Here is a 23,696-nt window from a genome sequence, read left to right on the forward strand (position 1 = left end):
GGAGAGCCTACTGACGGACTGGCTGACTGAGGCATCGATATCATTGCACATTTTAATCATTCTGACTGTCCTTTTTGGCCGCGATAGTAGCCTATATAGTCCAGTTTCTGTTGCTTCTTCATAATGAAGGAAAGAAGAATTAGCCAGCCCTTTGTAGCGAGGTGTAAACTAGTGCTCGTCGGGGACGTCCAATGCGGTAAAACCGCAATGTTACAAGTCTTGGCAAAGGATTCCTATCCAGAGGTAGGTTTATGTTTTATTATATATATTTGTATTTGTAGGTAGGCTAAATAGCTGTAATAAACAATTTCCGATAAACGTGACACTACTATAGCAGGCTAATGGGTGGATGATAGTACAGCAGACATCATTTTAAAGTTTTAAGTTAGTCTGTCATTTTCTTGTAAAGTGAAATAGGCCTACAAATCATGAACGCTCCCATGCAGGCATCCTAAACTCATTGCATTGTCCATCCATAGACGTATGTACCTACGGTTTTTGAGAACTACACCGCCTGTCTGGACATTGAGGACCAGCGTGTAGAACTCAGCCTTTGGGACACATCAGGTGAGGATCATATAGGCTACTCGGTCTCCTAGCTGTCATGTCAAACTCATACATGTCCTTTTTGGTCCTTCAGAGTTAATTAATTGCATTTTTTTTAATTAATTAATGGGTGCGATAAGAGTGCGCACCTCTACTGCGTAGAGGTGCATCCAATCAGATGCGTGATTGGATGTAGGCTACAGGTTTTCTAGCAATCTTTAGCAATTACAGAAATATTAGACCTAAACTGTGAAATGTTCTGAACATTTCACAATGTAGATCATGTTCTAATCACGTATACTTTACATTAATAATTGTTTTTCAAATTCCAATTTTTTTGTAACACTTATTTGGAGCAACTTTTACATGGAGATGCTTGCACACTCATTATTTTGCTGGTGGGGTTAAATGTTGTTTTGTGAGTCGTGACCACCTCTCACACTAAGGGGGGGGGGGGGGGACAGGACAGGACCCCCCTCAAAATGTGGGTGGGGGGGGGGGGGGGGGGGGAGTAAAATAAATATAAGCCCAGCTATTTAGCTTTTCTTTCTCCACATGGTCTAATAATATAAGTGGTTGGCCTATATCAAGTGCTCAACCAGGAAAGATCAGAAGGCAGATTCAGGAACATTCTGACTTTAAAGACTTAAAGGTATCTACTGTGAAACCCATCAGTTTACCCTTCCCAACCTCCAGACAATGCAATCAGTCACGAGTTGGTAAACAAGTGCAAATGAAGGTCTATCGCCTCTGTTGTGTCTTACTGTCTTGTTATCTTTGCAGAGACTGGCTTTTAGTGTTCTTGGTGTTTCTGTTGATCCAGTTACAACTTACAGTATTGTTCTGCTGTTTAGCACCTTGGTGAGAGTCTACATTTGGCCTGGCTTTGGCGAGGCAGCACAGAGTCACAATTCAATTCAAATGGGGCTTTATTGGCACGAGAAAACATACGTTTACATGGCCAAAGCAGATGTGAAATCTGAAAACTAAGAAAAGTATTCACACTTAAAAGGTAATAAAGGAATGTGCAAACAGAGCTGTCACACTGCAACACACCTTGCAACTTAGACAAAACTAGCTTACGAAACCATTACAATTGTGTCTTTGCTGTTAGAAATAGTTGTAAGCAAGGATAACAGATTTTAAAACAAATAGCGGTATTTCAAGATTTTGCAGTCACTGGTATACAATGGTTGAGACAAATTAAATTAAATATTTCAGTAAAAATGTTGAATTGCCTTCTGTTCTCAAAGTAACGATGTGATTATTCAATTCACCACAGGCCAGATAGACCATGTCTCGACCTCTTATCTACACTGTTTTACACCAAACCTAACGCTCTGCAGTGATATGGACTGCTCTTTACATTAATAATTCATAAGCACCACCAGCACCCCGTTTTTAACATTCCACACAGCTCCCAAAGCCCAGCATTAATTTGGAATGCAGCAGCGCTGTTGTAGCCTATTCCGAAGACTTGTGAGATTGTGGCAATTCTAGATAGGATACGACAGGAAGCACGCACATCTCCAGGAATTCTACAGGTGCTGGTCAAAAATATGCACAATGAAAAAGGAAGGGATGTCCGATGTCCGCACACTGAATTGAAGCTCCCAGGAAGATTCTTTATTTGTAACAACGTTTCGACCTCTGTGCGTCTTCGTCAGGTATGAGTATACAACATCAAGAGGCGTATTTATATACAACAGCATATGGGCAGGTCTACAAGGGACAAGCTCTGTTACAATGATGACAATCAGACACATGTCCTCATTATTTTGTACTGTAATTACAGTACCCTACTAGTTATTTTACCTGTAGGCAGTATTTTTTATCCTTTGCAATGTTTTTATTTGGTTTGCAGCTAACTATGTCTGCACCTTTATACTTCTTTTGGGCTCTAAAAAGTTTGGCCTTAGAGCCACTATTGTTCAATATATTTATATATATACAGAGTCCTTCAGCTTGACACGCCCTACATGCTGATTGCAGCCTCATCCTTTTAGATGCGGTGGGCGTGTCTTAGCTTGATTGTCATCATTGTAACAGAGCTTGTTCCTTGTAGACCTGCCCATATGCTGTTGTATATAAATACGCCTCTTGATGTTGTATACTCATACCTGACGAAGACCCACAGAGGTCGAAACGTTGTTACAAATAAAGAATCTTCCTGGGAGCTTCAATTCAGTGTGCGGACATCCCTTCCTTTTTCATTGTGCCAATTCTAACCACATGTCATGTCCCCTTAGTACTAGCGTCCCTATTTGGGTCATGTAATGGGCGAACATGCGAACATGTGATGCTTTGTGATCGAGTTTTTTTTTTTCTGCAAAGAGATTTGTTGTTCAGGGAACAAAGTATAGACCCCTGGAGAACCTCGGTCAAGTGAAGTAGGCTATATAGAGTTTAACACATTACTGCCAGGTATTAAATTCATTCATTCTTCCACCACTGCCAGTGTTTTTCAGTGCAGACCCTTATTTTGACTTGAGCCTGGAAGTATAAAACAAACAAACAAAAGAAAAGAAAACGCTGTGTAGAGTGATGGACGATTGTCTTTTCTTTCACAATATAAATCAGGTCACACAAAAGTAGCAGATATGCAAGCTCAAAACGAGTTTTGATAGAATTTTCTAAATCCTACAGGATCCTATTTTTTGACTAGGGGAGATCACTCACGAGAACAAAGGTTACAAAGTAACCGAATGATATGTAAGATTATGCTCTTCTTTGGAGCAAATGTTGTGATAATGCAGGGTCAGGTAAAAATAGATCATCAACATTGGTTGTCCTTCCTGGTACCCTTTAAACTCATTGACCCTATAATTAACCTAATTAGACCTCAATAATTAACATTACACATGCATCTATAATAACTACCTATCAGGGAAACAAACGCCTGTGGTTTCCAAGGCTAGGGAAACATTGATAAGCAGGAACTTGCACTTTATTGAAGCAATCTGATTCTAGCCTAAAAGTATATATATTTTAAGACTATATATCATGTGGCTCTTATGAAATTGTGTTGTGAGTAGTAAGGAGACATATCAATATACAAATATAATGCAACTATGAATTGACCTGCTGACACAGTGACTCTCTCATACATGCATACGGTATCTATCTATAAATGCACAAATACGTCTGTACGGCTGTAATGTACGTAACTTGAGAACCGTTCGACCCACCGTCTTCAAATTCGACACACGCGTTCCACACCCCCACAGGGAGTGCAGTGAGTCGGTCGGACCAACGGTTGTCTAGAACCGCCACAAAAGGCCTCTGCCCGGTCTCTGGACAGGGCCCTTGTCCAGGCTCCTTACTGTATATGGATCTGGCCTGTTCTGACGACAAAAATGTTCTGACATCTGCATAGACTCCATATTTGGGCATGCCTGACAAATAACTCCATATATGGGCATAAAAGGGACACATCCATAATAACTGGGTGGGGCATGCATTTTCAACTTGCATCGTCGAGTCGGTCAGATACACGGTTGTCCAGAACCACCACAAAAGGCTCTGTCTGGTCAGGCTCTGAGAGTGGACCTCACCTGTACATTCCATGACGTCACATTAAAAGAGGGTCCCAGCCCTCAGTGTGTTCTCAGATAACTAAATAAAGGTTGAAATGAAATGGAAAAAAAAAAAAAAAAATAGATTAGGCAAAACACTTCATATTTGGGCATGCCTGACACAAAACTCCATATATAGGAATAAAGGGACACAGATGGGCATAAAATGGACACAAACAGCTGGGTGGAACGGGTACTGTGACACGGGTACAACGGGTATTGCATAGCCAGGTGGGTCATGGATCTCCAACTTCCATCGTTACTGACTCGGTGCTCTACAGCCTAGTTGGTCTAGTTTGGACAAATTACGTAAACCAATGTTTCTCAAAGTGCGGTCTGGGGGCCCCAGCAAACGTATACGATAATATAGCATAAAAAAATATCTAATTTCTTTCTGACCACTTTAACCCTATTTTATGCTTCAGCTATTCAAAAACATGAGACTTCGCTGTGAGCTTGTAGATTGGCTATTTTATTATTTGTGAAAAATTGCAAGAAATTAAATAATTCTGAACAAATCTTCTCTTAGGGGATCAGTTCATATCACAAAAAATTGGGGTCTCGTGGCCAAATACATAATTTGGTGGTCCTTGACATGAACATGTCTGAGAACCACTGACCACTAAACAATTTATCAATAAAGAAAAACCAAAACAAGTAGGATAGCTTTCATAACAGCCAAGGCATTCTGGGTAGAGGAAGCAGGACTCTGCCAGTTGGCCAGAGCTTGTTGCACAGGGATGAGGGTTGCCTCGCACACGGGGGGTGGAAGTGTGTGTGTGTGCGTGTGTGTGTGTGCGTGCGTGCGTGTGTGTGCGCTCGCACATGTTATTTTTGACGACTGCAAACAGAAGGCACAACGGAGGGATACCAAGCAAGGAGGACATGCATGACCTGCCCACAGCCTCACACTGTGCACTGACCAAAAACGAAAACAGACATTATTATGTAAAAGAAACTGCTACCAGATTTAGGCTTCACTCACACCTTTCGATCTAGCATACAACATTGATGCATGCTAGATGTATGAGACTTGTTTACTGATGCAAGCTCCCAATGCATTTCGGCTGTGTTTCCACTGCCCCCCTCCCCCTCATACAACAAAAATGTTGTGTCAAACCATGTCACTCCCATTGGAAATGCATTGCGAGCTTGCATCAGTAAACAAGTATCATGCATCAGCTATACATCAATCTGTTGTGAAGGTGTGAGTCAGGCCTTGGTGTCCCTATTGTCTTAGCCCATTAAGACCTGAGGCTAATTCTAAAAAACTGAAAAACCTATGTTGCTATATCAGTGGCGCTTTACATGCCAACGCCCCACAAAATGTTATGTTTTTGGCCGCCAACCCCTTGTCGATATAGATATGTGTGCAGTAAGATATTCCATAAATGGTATATCTTCAAGATCACAGCACTGCACGCTTTCCCGGATTATATGGGATAATAGCCAAACAACGCGTTGCATTTTGACTTGTAGATAAGCTATTTTTTATTTCTTTTGAGATATTTTTGGGGCTTTTTGCCTTTATTGATGTATGTAGACAGGCAACGGGGAGACCGATGGGGTGGGGAAGACACACAGTAAAGTTTGTCAAGATCGGGACTCGAACCCGTGGCACACTGTCATGTTGGATTATCAGCCAAAGTTTAGCCTTTGCATATACCTATAAGGATGACGAGGCTAGTGCTACGGCTAAGTGAATATGGAGATAGAAGGTTCCTGCCCTGACAGCAACTCATTAATGGTTAATTCTTGTGTCCTTTTCCTCGGATGGTTTGCTCCAAACAGTTCAGTGGGTTCATGTGATGTGTTGTTGTGTAATGGAGAGATGCTTTAGCCCCATTTAAATTCTGTGGTACAACAATGGTGTCACATGTTCACTGTTTTTTGGCAAGCGATACCGTTCGCATGATGGGAGTGTACATTTTGAAAGCATAGCCCTATATGTTGTACATTTTGTTTTCCCTACAGGTTAAAAACTAAAGAAGGGTAAAAAACCTGACAGTCTGTCCTTATTGTACAGCGTTATGTAAGCAACGTAGCTGCAGCTGATCATCATTAATTCTGGGTTTGTTCGTTTTATTTATGTGTGCCGATCCTTTCTTGTGCCAAAGGCTAGCCAGACTTCTTTTTTACCTTATTTTTTAAATCTTTGCTAGTGTGATCAATGCCCATTCAGAATATATATCTGTTCAGTTATGCAACCTGTTGCATACAAGCTTTACGAGACCCATTCATTATCATCATAGTACATACAGTAGGCCAGTCTATGGTGTCAGTACTGTGATGTCTTATTGATGATGACATCAGGGATCTCTATATATGGGTTAGGGATTTTTGAGGGGTGCTAGCCCCTCTTATGTCCAGCTTTGAGGGTGTGTGTAAGCACAAATATTGAAGACGAAGGTGAGGACGCAAATTCTGATTCTCATTCTACGATGATAAGAGCGCCCCTCACTTCACACAGGTGTGATTTTTAGAAAGCTGATGATCTGACCGGGAACTGTACTCCATCTGGTCCTCTGCGATCATGAGACTCACTCTTCCGCGATGGGCGTGGTTTTGATGTTATAATTCTGTGAGGTTAGGGTAAGGGTTAAGGTTGGGCTTAGGCATAGTTTTTGTGGGTTAAGGTTAGGGTTAGGTTTATGCTAAATTAGCCACACCCATCAGGTGTGGCTTTAAGCTCCGGGAAAGAGGTAGTCCCCCTCTGCGATACACACACCAATTTAGCCAAAAGTCGACTGGTCAGACGGTCCTCGAGAAAAGCGAAAGAGAAACACGCAGAAAGACATTCATAAAATCTGTAATTGTATTTGGATAGCAGGAGCATTCTCATTGGATTGACATTGATCTGTATTTGTTCAAAGAAGCCCACTAAAGCAGTCGCATGATTGTCAGAATTCAGATCTGATGTGTGCTGTACATTCTCTCTGTCTCTGTGTCAGTCAGTGTCTGGTTATTAGAGTTGTACCAGTATCGTAATAGCTGCCAATACTGCCTGAAATTCTGGCATCAGTATGTTCTAAATCTGATGGCATGTAATTTATGGTAAAATAAATGGTGCATTAATGCATTTTATCCAAAGCGCTTTACATAAATTGTGAAATGTATCACATGATGATGACTCATTTACAACAGGATTTTGAATTCAGTTTGCTACAGTACAGACTGCTAATCTGCTAGCTTGGCTGATATGCAATTATTGTTTGACCTGCTTATTATATCCTTGTTATTTTTAGGAAGCTACTGTAGGCATATAGTTGGCTCCCTGTCAGAGTAGGAAATTAGCCACTTACTTGGAATTCTTTAGAGGCTAATAATGACATGTCCAAAATAGACATGCCATTACCATCATTAGCGTGCGTGCGTGTGCATGCGCAAGAAGAAAACACAATAGAGAACAGACGGACATCCTCTCACTCTCGTTTTAGCACAGCATACTTCCTGTGAGTTAAGAGGGTCACACATACTGTAGTTGTGTGATTTATTAAAACGCAAGAATAAATCAGCTTATTCCTTCACAGTAGGAAGTATGCTCTGCTCTTAATAGGACAGCATTCGCACTACGCTACAGAGCAATGGTATTTAATCATGTACAGTATCTTTATCTTATAGTGTAAGTATATTGTCTCTGTCAGGCAGAATCCACATTTTTTCATAAATGAATGTCCTACTTGATTGGGTCGGCGGTTCGAATCCCGGCTCCTCCTGTCCACATGTCGAAGTGTCCTTGGGCAAGACACTGAACCCTACATTGCCTCCAATGAGTCGGTCGGTGTGAGCTTGCCACCATTGGTGTGTGAATGTGGGAAGTGAGGACGCTGGCGCCGACTGTTCGCCGCTTCACCTCCCAATGTATGAATGAATGAACCATTGTAAATCGCTTTGAGCACTTGGAAAAGCGCTATAAAAATGCAATTCATTAGAGACCCACCTGGATCTAACTGTGTCTGAATCTACCTAAACTCTCGAGACAATCGTAGCAATATTGTGCTTTTAACAATCTGGCAGCATGAGTAATACGGTCAGCTCAGTCAACTCACACCACTGTAACCACATATGCTTTTTTGATGGGGTTCCCCGGGGGTCTATACTTGGTCTCCCCCTTTCCCTCCTCTAGTCTACTCTAAATCTCAATCATAGCCGAACTTCAGTTCATTTTACTCTCCGATGTCAGGCTACAAGATCAGCCGTAACACAGAGATCTGTCTCTGCTCTCCTCTCGTCGAGTGGGATTTCCGACTCAAACAGAAGATGTGTAGTTAGTTATGTTGCTGTGAAAAGGAAGCAAAGCTTCACTGAGGACACGGTGAACTGATGTTCCCAGTTCTTTATCTGTTATCAGTTGTGTACAGTTGTGTTGTGCTTGAACCGTGAGCATGTGTGAGCAGAATGCTTGATGGGTTTATACTGCCTACCGTTGTAGCTGCCATGGTTACCAGTTTGGGCGGTGGGGAGGGCTGGTCAGAGAAAGACCTGTTATGCACATATCCTGGCAACTTCAAAGTGACTACTTGATGCTCTTATGGTGTTTGTACATATTGTATAGTTCCTTTCCACATGGATAACATGCTTGTTTTATATAAATCACATTAACCTTGGTGTTCTTTGCATTTTGTTTATCTATAAGCTCAGAATGCGTCACATTGTGTGAGCTGGTAAATTGCCTATCTCTGCTGGTACAGTAGCTGTTTGGCCAAGTATAGGCTATCATCTTTGTTGCGTGGAAACCTCATATCTTTCTTTTAATATTTTATTTAACTGTCCTTCATATTTGAAAGGTACACCGAGATATGCACTTAATAATACAATATCCCTATTTTATTGTTCCTCAAATCCTTTCTGAAGTTGGACGCAGGTCATTCCACTACAAAACTCCATTTGACTGGAACGATCATCCTCTTTCGCTAAGATCTGTTGCCTCTCTCGGCCACTTCAGGACCTCATTAAATATTCACATCTAGAAACAACCTGTTCACTTTTAAAATACCGCTACTGTATGTTGATTCAGGTCATTGTACTGTATTCTCCATGTCTTTGTTTAAAATGAGTTGAGGGCTGGGGGTGTGTGGGAGAGGGTGATCAAGCTAACTCTAAAATAGTGCTTCACATTCACTGCCGGTTCTTTTGTCATGGGCTACTGATTCTGGGTATCTGACACAGAAAAGCAAAAGCTGTCAATGGCAGGGAATGTGGGCGTGAACCCCTTTTGGTGTTAGCATTATGTTATGCTTTAGCTATTGAAAAATAGCAGATCTACAAGCTCATAGCGCGCCACCGAGTGGCGCGCTACGAGCTTGTGGGTCTGCTATTTTTTGAAAAATCAAAGAACGACTGACATAGAAACATAGCTTTTTCAGAAAACTGTCAGGATGTAGAAGTCATTTTTAGAATCTGATCTCAGGTCAAAATGGGTAACTTTCCAAACCAGCACACTCTCTTGGTCTTTCTTATTGAGTCTTTAACCCCTGCTTTGTGTGTGTGTGTCTCTGTGCAGGTTCTCCCTACTACGACAACGTGAGGCCGCTGTGCTACAGTGACTGTGACGCAGTGCTGCTGTGCTTCGACATCAGCCGTCCAGACACAGTGGACACTGCACTGAAGAAGGTATGTGGAAAGTAACTAAGTACATGCACTCAAGTACTGTACCTATGTACAATTTTGAGATACTTTGACTTTACTGGAGTATTTCCAATCTTTTACTTCTACTAGTTCTACTAGAGTATGTTCATTGTTGCGTGTAACCGTATGATGTTTATGTGGACCATGAGTCCGCAATAAAGGCTTTCATTAATTAATTAATTCCCTTAACAGTGGAAGGCTGAGATCCTGGATTTTTGCCCAAACACAAGGATCCTGCTGATCGGCTGCAAGACAGACCTTCGCACAGACATATGCACGCTCATGGAGCTGTCCCACCACAAGCACACGCCTGTCTCCCACGACCAGGTTGGTCTCTCTTCCTTTCCCTGCATGTCTTATCTCTCTGTTGGCCCTTCGAATTTCTCTTAACCCATTTTATGCGGGAACCCATTTTGGTGTTAACATTATGTTATGCTTTAGCTATTGAAAAGCTCATAGCTTGTAGGTCTGCTATTTTTGAAAAATCGAAGAACGACTGACATAGAAACATAGCTTTTTCAGAAAACTGTCAGGATTCAGAAGACATTTTTAGAATCTGAATTTGATCCTGGATGGCTTGATTCTAGGCTTAAAGTAATTTATAGAAATGTTTTTGGAAATCTCTATGGGAAAATGAATATCCCTATTTTGAGTGGCACCACATAATGGCCGCCTCTATACTCAGCCATCCCTGAGCCATCCCAGCCTATAGAATAATGAGCATAACTGTAATGCTTTCTCGTCTCCTTGTCGCAGGGCTCGTCCTTGGCCAAACAGCTCGGAGCAGAGGTCTACCTGGAGTGTTCGGCCTTCACGTCGGAGAAGAGCGTCCACGGCGCGTTCCGCACCGCCGCCCTGGCCTGCTTGAACAAGCTGCAGCCGGCCGCCAAGACCAGCCCCGTGCGCCGCCTCTCCAAGAGACTCCTCCACCTGCCCAGCAGGGTGGACCTGCTCTCCTCCACCTTCAGCAAGGACAAGGCTAAAGGATGCACCATCATGTGAACAGGAGCTTCCTTCACATGACTGGTATAGAACTCTGCATTGGACCCCTGTGGACTTCTGACTGCTTCCTGCAGTGGGAAGAGAAGGGGCGTGTAGTAGGGGAAGCATAATCTACAATTATTTTTGTATTCCTTTTTTCTTTTTCTTTGTTATAATCGTGGAGAAGAAAGGAAATTAAGGGCAGAAAGCTGAAATCGAAAAATCTGGGGATGTAGCAATTATGTAGTCAATGCTCCGGCTGTAATTTAAAGAATGGTGTAAGGCTTCTCTCTCCTCCCCAGCCTGAGTGAAAAACATCTTTATGGAGGCCACTGCTATCAATGCCATGACTTGCTACTGATGATATGCTGGTGTCGTTGTTCATCAGTTCAGCTTGTGCTTCAGACTTAATTTTTAACTTGATAAATTGCATTCTTTGTCTCTGTTTTACTGTGAGAGTCGGCTGATATTACCTCACTTCTGTTTTCTTCTCCAAGGGGAGAGATCAGATGTAATCATGTAAATTACATGCATTTCATTGCATTACTTCTTCGTTAAGAATGTGATTTCAGCTGAGTGAAAGGGAGACACTAGGATTGGGTACCTGGAGTGATGTGATTCAATGTAGGGGGATTTCAAACAGAGAGGTCCTGTAATGGTTGAATAATTACCACGTTGACCCTTCACAGTATAGGCCTATTTCTCTTAGGATATTAAATGTGTCTGCGTAGACTGGAGCGAGGCATGGGGCGCGGCGTAGACTGGAGCGAGGCATGGGGCGCGGCGTAGACTGGAGCGAGGCATGGGGCGCGGCGTAGACTGGAGCGAGGCATGGGGCGCGGCGTAGACTGGAGCGAGGCATGGGGCGCGGCGTAGACTGGAGCGAGGCATGGGGCGTGGCGTAGACTGGAGCGAGGCATGGGGGCGCGGCGTAGACTGGAGCGAGGCATGGGGCGCGGCGTAGACTGGAGCGAGGCATGGGGCGTGGCGTAGACTGGAGCGAGGCATGGGGCGCGGCGTAGACTGGAGCGAGGCATGGGGCGCGGCGTAGACTGGAGCGAGGCATGGGGCGCGGCGTAGACTGGAGCGAGGCATGGGGCGCGGCGTAGACTGGAGCGAGGCATGGGGCGCGGCAGGGAGATTTGGCAAAACGTGGTGCGCTTTTAGCGAAGGCGAACACAGCAGGCACATGAGAAGGAAGCGGGAAACGTGACTCAACTCAGCAGACTGGGACAATAGACATCCAGGGCCATACACAGTGAAATCCTCAGTGTTCATTTAACTCAGAGAGTGCACGTGCACGGGTCCATTTGGTTACATTTGTACTCTCTCTGAGTTACAAACTGTGGGTTAAAGAATGTATGAAACCCTGGTTTCAACCATGCCTGTTTAGCTCATTGTTATAGAGCGTCGCTGTCCCGCCCCCCATTCATGACGACGCCAGGCCCAGGAAATGATTCCCCAATGCGTTTTTCCCATAGACATTTCAAAAAGTATTTATTTAAAGACGTTTTAAGCGTCGTACAAAGCCAACTCGAGTTGTAACAAATCATGACGATAAACACAATATTTTGGACCAAACTAATAATTACAAAGAGGAAAAACACGACGTGACGTAACGTGCCTTTTATTTGTTTTTGTTTTTTTTGGCTTTCGCCTTTTTTTTTATGGAGGGACAGACAGTAGGCTGACAGGAAATGGGGAGAGAGATGCGGGGGGAGGGGATGACATACAGTAAAGGCCGTCGGGATCGGGAGTCGAACCCTCGGCACACTGCCAGACTGGATTACCAATAGCCAATAAGGTGCCTGGACCGCTGAGCCATGGCCCATGCCAACCTGCCGTTTTCTTCTTCTTTCTAATTTGTTCAGCCCGAAAAATTGTGTTGGCTTTTTACGAGGCTTTAAAGGTCTTTAAATAAATGTCTATGTGGAAAATGGACGTGGAATCATTTCCTGGGCCCTGGTAGGGGGCGGGACTGCGACGCTAGATACACGTCAGGCGTTAAACCAGCACTATGAAACTGTCCTCTTCTACCCCAGATTTGAACCCGGTGCTGCATTTATTTTTTAACATTGAGCTACATTTATTATTATCATAATTTTTTTGTATCTTTATTTATTGTTTTTTTTGCATTATCATGTGGGCAGCAATAACAATGATGTCCTCAATCTAGACACAGGGGATCTAAATGTTATATTTTATTAACCCATTCTGACCTGAGATCAGATTCTATACGAGGTTTCCGCCGGACACACACTGGTCTGATGAACCCATTCTGACCTGAGATCAGATTCTAAAAATGTCAGTCGCTCTTCGATTTTTCAAAAATAGCAGACCTACAAGCTCGTATCGCGCCACTCGGTGGCGCGATATGAGCTTGTAGATCTGCTATTTTTAAATAGCTAAAGCATAACATGATGCTGACACCGAAATGGGTGCCCGTTCAGAATGGGTTAACATACTCGGACAGAATTACATTTTATTCATTTAAAAAGAGTTCCATAGTTCTGCTTTATTAAGCTGTCTCTCAATCTGTTTTAGGTTGTGCATGTGCATTGTCTTTCTTTTAACTTATTATACTGTAACGCTGCTTCATGGATACCAGTGTCTGATACTTGTACCAGCAAAAAACATGTTTTTGTATCCATGTACTACCACCTTGCTGGATTTATTCGATATGCTTAAGAGGGGAATAAAAAGTCCAAATAACAAGCTGACTTATGAGATAGATTGAATCCTGCAGGGGGAGGGTGGGCAGTTTCAGTTTCACACTGCTGATGGCTGCTCAGGTGGTCATGATTTGGGGGGGGGGGGTAATTGCACAGGGAGGGACACTTGAAAAATCTATCTATACGTCCAATTTCTAAACACTGACTAGGTTTCTGTGCCATTACCATTGTCACTGATGCCATATTTCACAGCCTGGAAAAGAGCTGTCATTAATGCATAATAATAATAATAATAATAAAAAGAAAAGTCCTTCGGCTGAACAGGGTGATATAATTGAAACAGGCCGGTCCTGTTGTCCATTCCCTGTTCATTTCTACGTTTTTTTTGTGATAATTACGCTTTCCCCGGGTATAATACCCCTAATTGCTTGTCCTCTCTTTTTGAGCGGTGCCTAACCGCTCCAATGACGAGCTATGTGTGTCTCTGTATGTATGTCTCCATGTCTGTCTCCATGTAATGTATGTATGTCTGCTTGAGTACGAGTTCCCCTGGGTTACCTGGGGTGGCACTGTTGAGCAGACACACACACAGACCCATTGACCACTGCAGCGTACACACACACAGCCTGTACCGCTCAGTTCAGACGGGTCTGATTTCTTCATACGCATCGATGTGTGGGTGTTGTTGTATTGGCTGGAGTCTCCAGGCGTTAGCCTGCTTGTTGTTGACAGCCAGGGCTAATGGAAGGACTCGTGATTTGTAGGCTTGTTGCACAGGAGCACCGCCACACAGTTCTCTGAGTCTGGACATACCCGACCAACAGTGGAATTGAATGAGTTGCCTAGCAACCCTGTGCGAGAATGAAGCCTCACACAGAGAGAAAGATGGCTCTGTCCCTGAAGATGCCATGGCATCACCTTTATGTGTTGCTTTGGGATGGGAAGAGAACGACACCCACAAAAAGGTGACGGGCTGGGTTTTTAGAGAGACAAATGTATCGTTTACCCATTTTGACCTGAGATCAGATTCTAAAAATGTCTTCTGCATCCTGACAGTTTCCTGAAAAAGCTATGTTGCTATGTCAGTCGTTAATAATAGCAGACCTACAAGCTCGTAGCGCGCCACTCGATGGCGCGCTTTCAATAGCTAAAGCATAACATAATGCTAACACCAAAAGGGGTTCCCGCCCAAAATGGGTACTTGAACCCCTGTGTCCCTGTTCTGGGGAGAACAAGCACGTTTCAAAAGAACAAACAATGCCGAAACTGTGTTTGCCTTTGCTTTCATTACTACGTCTTGGCTGGTGTATTAAGCTACTGTATATTATTCAAACAAGATCTATTTGTTGAATGTCCAAGACAGTCATCACTTTGCTAGTTTTGTCTTGGTCACAGACACATTTGTCTGTAGACACATTTGCTAGTACTCAACCACAAAAAAAAGTTCAGAAATCGTTTTTAAATGTTCACCTATATAATGACATGCGGAAGATAGCCAACCTACAACCTACTAGACACGTTGTGAACTTAAAAAATTTGCTCCTTTTGTGACATGCCCAAAATAGGGACACTATAGGGCTAACGGGGTTTATTCATAGCTACATCCATAGAAAATAGACGATCTTCTGTTCATCCAAAATATTCTCAAAGAATGTTACTGTGGTTTATGTTAATTTATTGATTCAATTCTGTACTAGTTATTTTGGTATAGGCCTGCCCTGTACTGCTTTGTTCATAAAATCTTTTTTGGAATAAATATTTTCCTCCTTGCTTAAAGGAGATCTTCACCCATTTTCAACCTTATCTACTCAATCTGTGTCTCATTGGTGGGGCTTGTGGTGGTGATGTCGACGGTAGGCAGGTTTCCTTTACTTACTTTCTTTCTTTCTTTCTTTCTTTTAAGAGAATTGTTTGGGCTTTTCTGCCTATATTGATATAGGACATAGTGGAGAGAGACAGAAAACAGGGAGAGAGATAATACAGGGAATGACTCGTAGCAAAGGTTGTCGGGATCGGGACTCCAAAACACTTTGAAATGCACTTCACATTCACACACTGATTGCGGAGGAAACCAGCAGCTGTTCAGTGTCTTGCTCAAGGACACTTGACTTGTAACCTGCAGGAGGAGCCCGGGAAAGCCCAGGGTCTTTAACCCATTCTGACCTGAGATCAGATTCATACGAGGTTTCCACTGGACACACATACTCGTCTGATTAACCCATTCTGACCTGAGATCAGATTCTAAAAATGTCAGTCGTTCTTCGATTTTTCAAAAATAGCAGACCTACAAGCTCGTAGCGCGCCACTCGGTGGCGCGCTATGAGCTTGTAGATCTGCTATTTTTCAATAGCTAAAGCACGACATGATGCTAACACCAAAATGGTTCCCCGCCCCAAAATGGGTTAACAGAGAGTTGATAAAGTTCAAGGTTCAACTTTATTTGCAAATTAAAAGGCACATGAAATTCATTGTGCGCTAAATAAAAACGAACACAGCAGCTCCATCGGTCTCGTCTCGACGAAGAGTAAAGATGTAAGACTGTGTGTCAAATGTGATCTGTGTTAAAAAAAAAAAAAGCTGCTTTAAATAAATAAAACATTATATAAAGAAGATATCTAAATTACACATACAGGTGTAAAATAGCTCAAGTGCAAACTGCATTGTCATGCTATAGGTCCAACTTCATTAGCCACAGACATGTGGCCATATCGTGTGCTCATGAGCAATAAGTATAAGTAAGTAATTAATTACAATTTTGAGGTACGTTTACTTCACTGGAGTATTTCACATTTTAATACTTTTACTTCTATACTTCACTACATCTCACTTATCTCAGAGGCAAATATTTGTATTATTTGAAAACTTTAGCTACTATAGTTACTTTTCAGATTTTGATTATTACAAAACATACATTAATACTCACTTGCAGATGTGCTATTTTCAAAAGATTTTATACAGTTTCTAGATTTGAAAACTTTTAGATTATTTCTAGGCCTACATATTGCAGTGTGGATACTTTTACTTAAGTAAAACATTTGAGTATACTTTTTCCACCACTGTTCATAAGTTGGATGGCAGCCAAGAAGAAAGTGTTCCATTGTCTTTTTGTTCGGCTGGCAAGGCTGATCCCGCTGATAATGAATGGCTATGGCAAGAAAGGGGGGGAAAAGTCATTTATTATTAATAGCAACACATCGATGGTCATTTTGAACTACGTCTCTGAAGTCAGAATCTCCTGACTCACTTTTTGAGTGGTGCAACCACTCCCTTACGGAGCTGTGTGTGTGTGTGTGTGTGTGTGTGTGTGTGTGTGTGTGTGTGTGTGTGTGTGTGTGTGTGTGTGTGTGTGTGTGTGTGTGTGTGTGTGTGTGTGTGTGTGTGTGTGTGTGTGTGTGTGTGTGTGGACTGTGTGTGGGCACTGGCTGGGTGGGTGCCTGCCTGGCTGGGTATGAGCACGAAAACAGCATGGTTGTTTTTCACCACCTGTGCGCAACCTAACAAACACACACACGCATATATTAACTGTATATATGATGATTTTGGGTGTGCCAGTACAGTACAGTGACAGTACAGTACAGTATAGAGGGACACGGTAACTGTCGTTCCTGGGGGTCTGGAACTTTTCTTTTGTTGATCTTGTTCGCAGGCTCGAGTCCAAATCCGGGTGGCCTTTAATGCCCATCTCTCTCTCCCCATTTCCTGTCTACTAAATGCCCAAAAACGAATCTTAAAAAAAGAAAAAAGAATTGCGTTTCACATCAGCTACGATAGGTTCTTCAAGAAAAGGATGATTCCTCTTTCATATTACATAATGTGCAGTTATAAATGTGCAGGACTTGTCTCATTTGTTAAGAATGAATGGGGACATTCTTCACTTTGGCCTAGATGACGTTCATGCAAATGATAAGTAGCTGCGTTAAATTTGTACAAAGGTATATTTGGGGAAACACGGCAAATTCAAGGCCCCCCATACTGTATGTGAACGAATGTCTGATAACTTGCCAGTACATTGTGCATGTGTTTTGTCTGTAAAAGAAAGATTGATGTTACATCATTATCGCTGAGCCAAGGGCACAGTAATGTTTCTCCACCCGGGTCCAAAGACCAAGGTTACACAGAAACCTCTCATCTCCATATTTTAACTTTTTGTGTTTCTTCGTCCTACTTGATCATACTACATTCATTGTCACAACAAAAGTTGCTAAAGTAGCAGATCTGCAAGCTCGAAGTGCGGGTCGAAATGTGACACGAAGCAACGCTCTTTGAGCTCATAGATGTGCTGTTTTTTAATTTGAATCCTGAAAAGTAACAGTTTCCACCCGACACAGATCACTGGATGTCTAACTGCACAGCAAACTCATGGTACACTGAATCCTGTATTATAATCCATCACTGACTTTTACTAAATGACATAGTGGAAACTGTCATTTAATTTCAGCATAGAAGAACAGTGGAGGTTCAAGATTCAAGGTCTTTATTGTTAATCTTGTGTACAGGACTGGTCAGGTACATAAACCAGTGGCCTTGTGGGTAGATTGTCTGCCCTGAGATTGGGATGTCGGTGTTCAATCCAAAGACTAATAAAATGGGGCCTCCCTGCTTGGCACTCAGCATCAAGGTAAGTCCCTGCGACATAGCGTCATGTCCAGGGCATGTGTTTGACTCCACAGCAGGCAGACCTGTCAAAATGCACACAAAATGCAAATTCAGAGACATGCCACCACCTATAAATTCAAACCCACCTCTGGAATATTGCTATCTCATTCCACTTTAATTTATTTTATTCCATAGTCTTAGTTTTTCTCTAATAAAGTTGTTTTTATTTGTTTTCTCATGTTCTCCTTGAAAAGTGTCTTTAAGTACTCAGAGAAGCATTATATAAATAATATTATTATCACTTATTTATTACTACTTGTTTCATTGCCTATGCTTATGTAGAAAAAAAAAGCTCACAGTTCAGGTCAAATAGGCCTATTGATATGCGATTAAAATGTGATTAATTGAGATTAATTTATCACAAAGCCTCCAATTAATTAGATGTTTTTTAATGGACGCATAAGTGTTTATTATTTAAGTTGGGTTTTGCCATAATCATGTCTTTTGCCATAATCAGGTAGCTTTACAACATAGATGTATTCGGCTATTCGGTATTCGGTTTTCGGCCAACTGTTTCCTATATTCGGTATTCGGTTTCGGCCAAGAATTTCCCTTTCGGTGCATCCCTAGATATTACCGGTATATGAAATAGCCTATCATACATTTTATTTTTATGTTATTATTTGCATCTGAACTCTCAGTTGAAGTTATATACCGGTATATTTGTGATCATTTGACTGAGGGACTGCCATTGTATTTTTATTTTTTTCATGTCATATGAAAGCAGGGAATCATATAGCTTCATATGACAATGACAACCTGTCAACCTTGATTCCAATGCCAATGTATTAATACCTGTAGCTATAGACCTTTTATTTAAAGACATTTTTTTAATTTTGACTAACAATGGACTAAAACCTTTTACTAAAATGACTAAAACTGACTAAAACCCTTAGGAGTTTCCGTCGACTAAAACTATCAAGGATATAAATGACTAAGACTGACTAAGACTAATGAAGCATTTTTCCAAATGACTAAGACTGACTAAGACTAATTAAGCATTTTTCCAAAAGACTAAGACTGACTAAATCTAACAAATGCCTGCCAAAAACAACACTGATACACACAGTGCTTCCCCCAGTAGGCTATACCTTCACATTCAGTATAGTATAGTCCTACTAGACCACACAAAATTACATCTGGCCACAAAAGATCACAGGATCTAGTAAAGAATAAAAAAAAGTAATCACTATACAATGTTGTAAAGAAATACATATTTAGCCCCATGCTTGAATTAACACTCATCTTTTACTTTCTCTCATAACAACCTAAAACATGAACGGAATCATCCTTCACTGACCATATACCCCCTCCGCGTATGTCACGCACGTTTCACATGCACGTCACAAGCACGCAAAGACCACATTAGGCCTTCCCTAATATGTACAATTTTGGGCCAACGCAGACTGTCGATTGGAGGGAGTCTCGTTTGAACGCACACACCACACACACACACACACAGAAAATGTAATGGTCTTTGTTTTAAATTAGTAAATCTAATTAATGTTGTCGCTTTTAGAAATTAATTAGTATGGAATGCAATTTAGTAACATTTCAAGTGCAATGTGTTTGTGTTTGTGTGCGTGTGCGTGTGTGTGTGTGTGTGTGTGTGTGTGTGTGTGTGTGTGTGTGTGTGTGTGTGTGTGTGTGTGTGTGTGTGTGTGTGTGTGTGTGTGTGTGTGTGCGTGCGTGTGTGTGTGTGTGTGTGTCTGTGTATTAAAAAGAGAATAATAACACATTTAATTTAATCCCCTTAAGGGGAAAAGTCAGGACAATATTCATAGTCAGATTGGGGTGAGGGGTGATGGTGCTCAGGTGCAGCAACAGTCCCCCACAATGCAGTGGGGGGACCGTATGATAGGATAGCCTGGCTAATAAGCCAGACTCAAATCGTGTCGTGTGGTATTTGAGTCTGGAGATGCTGTGTATGGATCTTGTTTCCCGGGGGGGGGTTCAAACATTTTCTCTTTGACGCAGTTGGTCAGAGCTACTGTCAGTCAAAGGTCTCAAGCATTGAACGTCACTGTACCAAAGCCCACTCATATTGCATACCGTGTCCCGATTGGGCACACCAGTTCTATGGTGTAGGAAATAGGCGTACAATTGAGCCTCTCCAGACCGTAATCCGCCGGCAGGCAATTCGGCTGATTCGGTCTGGCTCCCCCACTGTCTGCCACAGCCACAGCCACATCAGTGGTGGGAAGTCAATACATTTTCTCAAGTACTGAATCTTAATGATTGAGGTGCCACATATGGTTTTGTACTTTTCCTGTTTTGTATATTTCTATGGAGTTAACATTACTGTAGACTAGAGTCTAATAGACCCTGGTCCCGGCGTGGTTATAATATGCAAATATGTCTTCCCTGTGTATTATTGGGAAAGCTAAAAGTGTCACGATATCTGTCTGTTGTATACTTTTATTATGTAGTCATGTCCTACTGTTTCCTGTGTTGTCTCACCTCCCTGTGATTACTAGTTTTCTCCACCTGTGTCCTGTTAGTCTCCCAGCCCAGTGTTGATTGTTAGTTCTGTTCACCTGTGTATTGCTATCCCTGTGTCTACTTAAACCCTCAGTTCCTTGTGTTCCCTGCTAGTGTATAGTTAATGTTATGGTGTGTCCAGCCCATGTATGTCCTGTGTTGGTAAATACATCTTCATTTAAACTTCATCTGCCTGCCTTCCTGTGTGGTTCTGCACTTTGGAGATTCTTTTTTTTATATATATTTTTTATCCCACGATTCTTTGTAACCCATTTTCACCCCTGTGTCAATCATCTAATGTGATCCTGGGCTCTACACACCCTCCGCCAACCTGGGGAGAGCAACGGACTTAACTCATGCTTCCTTCATGCTTGAGTGTCCAAGTTGCTCCTTTACACCTGACGGGGGGGAGTTTCCCTGGTTGGACGTAGCGCATGGAAGGAACACGTTATTCCAACCAGTTCCTTTCCCCTCCCACGGCTGGCCAGGGGGAGGCAGTTTAGAGACCAGGATTACTGCATGTTTTTGTGGGGACCCAGGGAGAACATGCAAACTCCACACAGAAAGGCCCTTTCGCCAACCCCGCCTTCGGGTATGGGCACTGATGACGCAGAGGAGGAAACACGCCGCCAGCACCCACAGCGCCCCGAGCGGGAATCGAACCCAGGACCTTCTAGCTGTGAGGCGACAGCACTACCAACTGTGCCACCGTGCCCCCTATATGAGGGGGAGATTCTAGATTGACTTGAGCACATACTGAGGGTGTTGTTTAGATCAGGAGAGATGGTGTAGGGATGATTTTAGCTTAGGAGAGACATTGTAGGATGATTTCCAGGAGGGTTCTCTGCCCCTCTCCTCTCCCCACAGTCTGAGACCCTGTCTGGGAGGAGTCAGGGAAAATGGACGCTCATTATACCAAACAACCACAATGTCATCTATCATATTATGGCAGGGCAGACGGACACCATGCATAATAATAACACACACACACTCACACGCACGCAGTGGGCTCACACTCACACGCACACAGTGGTTTGTATTAATATGCCTGTGAGGACATCAACATTTTTGAACATTGCATTTTATTAATGCTAAAGAGTTTTTAATGCACTTTGCTATTTTTAACCGTAAGCCTAAAGCCGAAAAATAGCAGATCTACAAGCTCACAACGTGTCAGTGTGACACGTTGTGAGCTTGTATAGATCTGTTATTTTGACACTGGCACGCTACTATGTATAAATCATGTTTAACTCTAATTCCAGCCCCCCCCAAAACCAACCTTTTCCATAGGCTATCACAAACATATCTCTAAAAATACCATAATACCATAACATAACCATAAAATACCATATACCATAACGTAACCATAAAATACCATATACCATAACGTAACCATAAAATACCATATACCATAACGTAACCATAAAATACCATATACCATAACATAACCATAAAATACCATATACCATAACGTAACCATAAAATACCATATACCATAACATAACCATAAAACGGTCCTCACAATTATTTCTCAAATTCTAGTACAAGTGTAAGACAAGTTGTGGAGACATTTGGCTCCTCTAGTTAGACAAGCACACACACACACACACACACACACACACACACACACACACACACACACACACACACACACACACACACACACACACACACACACACACACACACACACACACACACACACACACACACACACACACACACGCACACACACGGTACACCTAGTATACTGTATGAGATACAGCACTGCGACAGTAGGGTGGTTAGATGGCTGCCTGCCGAAGGGGAGGGTGGGGGCTGGGGGGAGGGGGGAGGAGGAGGGTGGGGGCTATCTATGCTGCAAGATTACTGATGAGCTATCTGCCAAAAGAAATACTTATTCCACCAGACTGGGACGAGTGTAGACAGTACATGCACACACACACACACACACACACACACACACACACACACACACACACACACACACACACACACACACACACACACACACACACACACACACACACACGCACACACACAGTGAGCTTTATGCCACAGCTGGCCTGACAGTGACGGTGTCATAACTCCTATGTAATGAGGTTCTACAGTACTGCTGTATGTCATTGGCTCGGCAGAGCGAGGAGCCAATGAGAGACTGACTTACACCTCCTGAGTCGCTGTCTGTCTGCTACAATGCACACACACACACACACACACACACACACACACACACACACACACACACACACACACACACCCACAGACCCCACTTAGAGGACTTTGAGATATTCTGTTTGAGTTATCGTTGCCCTACAAAGCCAAAGTGCAATAACTTAGCATAATAGCATATAATAACTCTGGGCCGTGGCTCAGCGGTCCAGGCACCTTGGCCGGTATAGTCCGAGTCTGGCAGTGTGCCATTGGTTCGACTCCCGATCCCAACGGCCAATTACTGAATGTCAGTCCCCCAACTCTCCCCCATTTCCTGTCAGCTTACTGTATGTCCCTCTATATAAATAAATAAATAAATAAAAAAGGCAAAAGCCGCAAAAAACATAAAAATAAATAAAACATAACTGATAAATGGGTTTTAAAGTGTTTCAACTGGTCAGCCAATCCTGCATATACAGTAAGTGATATTGCATTAAATATGTTCTTGAGGCAATTGTTTATCGCCCCAAATCATGAAGGCTAATTTGACCTTTGGGATAGACAGATAAGTCGGTGTGTCCAAATACAGTTACTGTGGCTTTGTAGTTGTCTCTACTCCACACAAATGCTACAATACTGTATATAATCCCAATTAGGCCTGTCACAATTACGTCTAATCGCAATTATTTGAGATAATTGCAATAATTTTGCATAATTTTGCATAATCATCACAGTCGTTGAAATGTTCATACATTTCCAAACATTTCCCCAAAATTGCAGAAATAGCAGTTGTACAAGCTTACAACACGTCACAAAGTGACACTTTGTGAGCTTGAAGATCTGCTATTTACACTATTAAATTTGTATCTCTTTGAGTACAAAAAATATGAAATATGTCAGTATTTTCTTAATATAATTAAGATATTTGTCATGTCATGCCCTCGTGCAAGGTTTCATTATACGAAACCTATAAAGGGCAAACAGAGAATACATTTTTCAAGTTC

General features: G+C 42.4%; 1 protein-coding gene across 1 annotated transcript; it reads left to right on the plus strand.

Moving 5' to 3' along the window:
- Positions 1 to 123: 123 nt before the first annotated feature.
- On the plus strand, positions 124 to 10,751 carry LOC310861412 (rho-related GTP-binding protein Rho6-like; the record flags this gene model as incomplete). The annotated part of the gene is made up of 5 exons (XM_083768840.1): positions 124 to 243; positions 480 to 567; positions 9,625 to 9,734; positions 9,942 to 10,076; positions 10,506 to 10,751. The coding sequence occupies 5 exons, from the start codon at positions 124 to 126 to the stop codon at positions 10,749 to 10,751; spliced, it is 699 nt and encodes a 232-aa protein (XP_083624966.1).
- Positions 10,752 to 23,696: the final 12,945 nt, after the last annotated feature.

This window comes from Protomyctophum parallelum (assembly GCF_964188405.1).
Source record: "Protomyctophum parallelum genome assembly, chromosome: 7".
Classification (NCBI taxonomy): Eukaryota; Metazoa; Chordata; class Actinopteri; order Myctophiformes; family Myctophidae; genus Protomyctophum; species Protomyctophum parallelum.